The following is a 6,623-nucleotide window of genomic DNA, read 5'->3' as shown; positions in this document are numbered from 1 at the left end:
GATAGATAGAGATATAGATATATATATATACATATATTCTGTTACAGAAGTCTATTTGTGTTTGGTGTCACAATACACACTAAGATCTCCCACAATACCTTTCTCCTGTACAAATTGGGCCATGCACTACTGTGGTTGATTTTTTTATTAAGTTAGATTGGAGTCAACTACAGTTTGATTTTCAAAGTCCTCCTTCTGGAAGCTGACAATTTCAAACTACTTGCCATATATGGTGACATGACAGTGTTTCAGTCTGGTCCTCACTGGACTGTGAATGTTGACTTTCTAAGCTTTCTAAGTAGACACGATGCATGTGTTCTTGGATTTGAGATTGCAAATAAATCATTTTAATCTTACTTAATTTTTATTTTGTAATTTGTAGCAAAGATTCATATATTTTATCCAAGAGCCTTACTTGATGTACATTTTTTAAGCACATAAAATTTTATATTTCCAGGAAAAAGCACTCATAGTCATGCTTTACCCCCCTCTGTTCAAATAGACAGTTGTATTGCAAAAAAGACAACATATGATAATGGAGAAACTTCACAGGACTAATTTTTATGGAGGATTGAGCACCCCAGTGGCTCTGTTACACCTTTAAATCCAGAGACTAGAATTACATTTGAATGTGTGCATTATTTTCACATATATTTGACTTCAGAAATAATATTTTAAGACATTGAAAACATCTGGGACAAATAAATCTGTAATTTATTTTCACATCACTTAATTATTATCTATTTGCATTTCACACAGAATTGGACCTAAATTATTTAGCAAATCATTTATAAATCATGCAGATGGGATTTCGGTTGGTTTGTGCAGTTGTTAAGGCATTACCAATCACGCTGACAAATTACAGTCAATCAATGAATCAATCAAGCTTTATTATATGGCCCCTTTCCTGCAGGTAAGTGTTGCACGAACGACTGAAATGCTAAAAGGAAGACAGGCAAAGATATATTCAAATAACATGAACTAGAATGCAAATTTAAAAAAAAAACATGTTTAAATTTTTAGGGGTTTTTTTGTATTTTATTACATGTAACAAAAACCACATCACATACAACAAAATTTATAGCCAAAGATAAATTGAAATGCCTATTCTTAAGGAGGTTTTTAAAAACATTTTCAAAATATAAGTAAATAATAAAAGAAACAAAAATGATGAGAGCATGTATTAAATATAGCATATGTATATATGTATATATTATGGCTTATTTGCGGTGTTTAATTACCACGTAGTTTATAGACTGCTGTCCATGGTCCTGATCCACAGCAGCCCACTGAGCCGTGGAAATGCTTTAGCAGTTGCTGTGGTGGTTTTAAGTGGATTTTAAAGGAGTAGGTGGTGTGGTCATGGAACCAACAAAAACACGTATTAGCCTATTGGCACTGGGGTCAGTGGTGGTTAATTTTGAAGAGGTCTGTTGGTAGCTACAACATACATTTCATTTCATTTTCATTTTATTTATTTTTTTTGTAAATAACGGTAGAAGTATAAAGAACAAAAAACTTTACGTTTAGTCGTTTTACAGGGTTGTTGAACACGTGGCAGTCTATAAATTCTTATAAAGGATATAAGTCCTGTATTGAATGAACCGGCGAGTACATGATATAAATAAATACCAGACTGAAGTTAATTCTGTTAAAGAGGAACAAGTTCGGAGCGACGCGTTTCCAGCCGGATGAGTTAAGCCGCGGTACGAGGACAGACGCAAGAAGCACAACAGAAACAGAAAACCAACCAGAGGAAAGCTGCTCTTCTTCTCACAGGTGGTTTAGATACATGTGTGCGAAATGCATTTGTACAGAGACACGTCAGATTGTATAGGTCAGTGTTGGAACATCTCAAACATGGTCTGAGGATTTAAGCTCGCAAATCGTACGTGAGTTTGTTTGCTAGCTTTAGCATAGCTCATGTCAGCTGCTGCTTCGATGTGTTACAACTTGGTATTTTCACTCTTAAAACGTTGGCATATTCCAAGTGTGGCTAGTTATAGGTGTGTCCTTCTGCAGTCCGGATGCTAAAATACGAATCTTTAAAACCATGAAGGAGTTTTTGAAGAAGACCCACAGCCTCTTTCTGAAGATCGCCCTGTTTCCTAGCACTTTAGGCAGGACAGGTCCGCGGCCAGCTGCTTCGGAGGTGTTAACCTGCCACCTGCAGCAGCGCAGACTTCCTCCGTGGACCTCATACTGTGTCCGCTACAGCTCCGTCCACAATGACCAGTTTGGACTGTCAAACTTTAATTGGAGAGTTCAGGGATCCAACTACCACATTCTGAGAACGGGATGCTTCCCCTTTATTAAATATCACTGCACTAAAGCGCCTCCTCAGAATCTGGATTTTGAAGACAGGTTTTTCACCACGTTAAAAGTTATTAATCTGGGTCAGTATTTCTTCTACGTTGCTGTCATTGTTACATTCTTGTATTTTATTTCCAATACAAGAGACTCCATATATTCAGTGTCCCTTTAAACTGCAGGTATCCCTTGTTTGGCCTATGGCATTGGCTGCTGGATGGTGGTGGGAGCATCAGAAACAGTACAGACGAGTGTCGGACCTGTCACTGTCTATTTTGCCTACAAAGAGGAGGAAGGTGCACAGTACTGAAGTGAAGAGGAAACAAAGTAACTTGAATGTGTTTTCAGGAGGATATTATCTACCAAGCTGCTGTATTTTTGAAACTATTAAAGAGGAGCCTTTGTCTTTTTTCTTGACTTTTGTTCCTATATGCTATTTTAATGATGGATGCTCCTGTTATACAGAGTTTCATTAGTGAGGTCATCTTACATTCAAGCAATCCCTGTGAATGAATGCTTGGAAGTCGGACTGCCCTGAACACTCATTTGCATTTTTGCTACTGTTGGCTTAGTTTGATCTCAGGCACATACCTGTGAGTGTGAGCAAAGAAGCCTTACCCACTAATCAGATCTGAGCAGCGAATCAGAAGGGGAAGAGAGAAAACTGCTTATTTCAGACAGTAAATAAACTGTCCCAAGGCAGAGCATAAGAAAAATATGGATTTTTTTTAAATCAATTTTTTAAAATCCTGTCCTGTCAGGGAGCTTTGCAATCAGATTGTGATATGGATTATTTTTAAGCATGAGTCAACTGCTGCTGCTTAAGTAGAGTCCAAGAATAAAAACATGGAGCTGGAAGTGAGCATAATAGGTCCCCTTTACCGTCATGTCAGTAGTGCTCTAGCTGAGTGGCACATCATATTAACTGGACGAGCAACCAACTTTGACATGGGGTCATTCTGCTCAAGTTTGCTTTTTTTTTTTTTCAAGGAAAAAAAGCTATGCACAATTATAACCAGACAAACATGGTACACTCACAGAGAAATGTAGCTGCAGTTATAAATGTGCAAAAATATCTGTCAAAGATTGCAGAAGCAAAACAGGAGATCAGTTACAGAAGTGGATCAGCAATCTCACCACGGTCTAGAACAGTTGAATGTGGCAACACAAGATCTTCAACATTTTCCCATTTGTTTTGTGATTCCCAAGTAGACTCATGCTTTAAAACTATCTGCTTTGGGTACTTCCCAAAGTCTGACCTACATAGGCTCACCTGCTCAGTGTTGTCCTCAGTCATGCTGGTTACCACAAATGCTGCAGAAAGACTAAACTACCATGAACGAATGATTATACTGAGTTTGCACTGCTATAACTTATCAATGAGGGACAGGTGTTTACCAAATTGTATCACCTAGTTCAACTTATGGTTGAAGAGTAAGTGTATCACTAGAATTCAACTTAAGGGACACAGTGAGTTTCCTGGGTAGGCCTGGACCCCTGAGATGCTCTTCTTGGACTGCATAGATTCAGTTGTGTTTAAATACTATTAAATATTTAAAGTTAAAGTTCAGTTCTTGTGCTATATTATTCTTTAGCAGAAAGCTTAAGAATACCTCAAGAATAGACTGAAGTATGGAATGATGGAGGTTTTTCATCTTGGTTTGATTGTGAAAGGAGAGGAGACATTTTTGAATTAAATTATTGAGAATGGCAGAAAGGAGATGATATAATGTTTGGTTTTTATGGCACTTGTACTTACACGCGTTGGCAATGATAAGCTTCTCAGTGTCGCCTGTTGAAAAAACAGCTTAGGTTTGGCAGATGTTTCCTTCAAGACTTGATGTAAGTGATATGAAGTGACATAATTTATTTGATGTCTTTTGCTTAATTTTGTGTGACAGGTACAGGAATCTAAATGACCACAGCTCATTTATTTAAAGTTAAATTAGTGATCACCCTCCACTCAACAGATAGTCAATAGTGTTAGAGAAAAACCAGTGACACAACAGGTCTGATAAAATAGGTTTTAATTACCAAAGTGTGGCCTTTGTAGAGAGACATCTACATCCCTTCCTTCGGGCCTTCTCTGGCCTTTGATTTCTGGTAATGTGCTTTGCTGACAGGGCACACTTACCCCAGCTGCAGAGTTCTCCTCCCTCTGAGAGGCAGGTTGACAAACTGCCATATTGATTTCTCCTCTCAGCATCTCCTACTAATAGCGTTTATCAGCGACCTCAATTTTCAGGCCTTGGCCTCTTCAATTTTTAGCAACAATGAAACTCTAGGAATAATTTCTTGTCGTACACGGGAATCAATGCACCTTGTGACCTTCGCTGGAGTTGAAGGCTACGATTACTTGCCTGCGTGTTGTTACAAATGTTCTGCATCCTCATGATCATCCTATGCGAGAATATTTAACTAGATATTTACATGCCGCCTGACCCACGTCACAAAAAAAGTAATAAATGATCATTTCTGTTGCCGAATCTGTCTCGAAATGTACAGCAATTTAGACGGCGCCTCGGCAACACTTTAAAGATACGACTAGCTTAAAGGTTTTTATTGTAAGCAATGCAGCATTTGCTTTGTTGAAAACCTCATGCAGAATTCATGTGCAAAATCCTCTTAAACAGCGTGATGACCCCTCGCTATTGCTTTAATCATACTAATTGCCTCGAACAAGGAACATTTAGACACACTTATGGAAATCTGATCCTTCGTATCAGGCTGCACTTAAATCCCCCTCCTTTCATTGCCAACCTTTCATCAGAACTGAAAGTGTGCATGGGGAATGCTCAGGCAACCATGTCTTAATTACTCATTGACCCTTTGACCCACGAGCTGCATTGATACTGCCGTACAGCCAGACACAATTGCACGGGGTTGGAAGTGACTGCAGCTTTGTGCGCTGCTAATGCGGGCCGATGTGCGTCAGTGAAATGTAAACTGTGGAGCATCTGAGTACGATGTATTTGTTTTCAGGGCTTCACCTTTGAGTCACTCTAAACTGCGGGGGAGGGACCCCTTCCAGCTCGGGCTGAGGATTAGCATTACATATCAAACTTTAGTCACCACCACAGTGGGTGCAGGATGCCGGGACTGCGGATGGACTTGTGTAAATTAACAAAATGCGCCTGCCTTTGCTACGAAAGTGATGCCTTTTAATAGCCGTAATCGTGCAGTCTTGTATTGAAGTGTCAAATTACCCTACATGCATTTAATGCGGTAATGAACAAAGAATTAATGCCTGTTCGGCAAGTTTAATTGCACGCTGGAGCTGGTAATAAGTTTTGCCAAGGTGAAATCTTTAAATACTTATACTATTTAGAATTTAGGTAAGTAAGGCAAAACAAGTGCTGAAATTGAGTGCGGTCTTTCTGTAAGTTGTTAATGTTCAGCAGTGAAATTGCTAATCAACTTGCAGAGACTTGTAATTATCTTCTAATTAGCTAATAAGTTCACAGTTTCTTCAGAGGAAAAAGGAAAAAAAGAACAAACTATCTCTGAAATAGTTGATGCAGCCGCTCCGTAAATCAGTTATTTAGCAGGAGAGTCACACCAGCTTTTCCTCTGTCATATAGATATATGGCTTGGCAGAAACAATTATTGTGTGAACAACCCCTGCAGCTAATACTGGCGAGGTTATCATTATTAAGCCTCCGGATCGGCCACCAGCACCGTCTCCATGCTTGCTCCATGAACAGCGGGGTACCTGAGCCATCACTCAGATCACTTTAAGGATCATGCTGGAATTACATGTTTATGCAGCAGAGTCAAGACAACATTGTCACAGTGTTTACTGTCAAACGGCACTTTCTGAATTATAATGTGACACGAGAATCATTGCATTTCATCTCGAGACATCTCATGTTGTAAACATGCGCACGCTTTGATCAACTTTGAAAAAGAAATGCTACGGAAAAGTTTGCTTCGTTTTTTACCTGCACTTTGTAATTGCTGACCTCCTGTCACTGACATTCAAAACACAACCTTTCCTTTTTCTTTCGGTGAACAGATAGCCATTAAAAATCTATTATGGTGTTTTTCTTACCCAGGGGATGATAAGGGGCACCATAATTCTTTTTTTTTTTCTTCACTTCCCCCACTTGTGTATCTGTGCGTGCGCGTGTGTTTGTGTGCGTGTGTGTAGGGGGGAGGAAGAGGAGCCACTGAAAGAGTATGCCTGCTGTGCCAGTGTTGCCAAAGCTACTGTCAGTGGGTGGCTGAAACGTCAGTCATCTATTCTGGCTTTTCTGCTTCCAGCTGACATTAAGACTAAGCTGCAACTTATAAATAAATAAGACAATTTCATC

At 39.2% G+C, this 6,623-nt stretch overlaps 1 protein-coding gene across 3 annotated transcripts; it reads left to right on the top strand.

Moving 5' to 3' along the window:
* The first annotated feature begins 1,339 nt into the window (after positions 1–1,339).
* On the top strand, positions 1,340–4,226 carry lg7h15orf61 (linkage group 7 C15orf61 homolog). Of its 3 annotated transcripts, none has more exons than XM_025909390.1 (4): positions 1,340–1,428; positions 1,658–1,779; positions 2,113–2,396; positions 2,493–4,226. In XM_025909390.1, the coding sequence occupies exons 1-4, from the start codon at positions 1,363–1,365 to the stop codon at positions 2,618–2,620; spliced, it is 600 nt and encodes a 199-aa protein (XP_025765175.1). In that variant the 5' UTR covers positions 1,340–1,362; the 3' UTR covers positions 2,621–4,226. The 3 variants fall into 3 exon arrangements, with proteins under 3 accessions (XP_025765175.1, XP_003440501.2, XP_005470717.1); XM_003440453.5 differs by having other exon boundaries at positions 2,023–2,396; XM_005470660.4 differs by lacking the exon at positions 1,340–1,428 and having other exon boundaries at positions 1,672–1,888; positions 2,023–2,396.
* Positions 4,227–6,623: the final 2,397 nt, after the last annotated feature.

Source organism: Oreochromis niloticus, linkage group LG7, assembly GCF_001858045.2.
Source record: "Oreochromis niloticus isolate F11D_XX linkage group LG7, O_niloticus_UMD_NMBU, whole genome shotgun sequence".
Taxonomy (NCBI): Eukaryota; Metazoa; Chordata; class Actinopteri; order Cichliformes; family Cichlidae; genus Oreochromis; species Oreochromis niloticus.
Note: the sequence above shows the minus strand (reverse complement) of the source record. Positions and strands in the feature narration are given on the sequence as shown.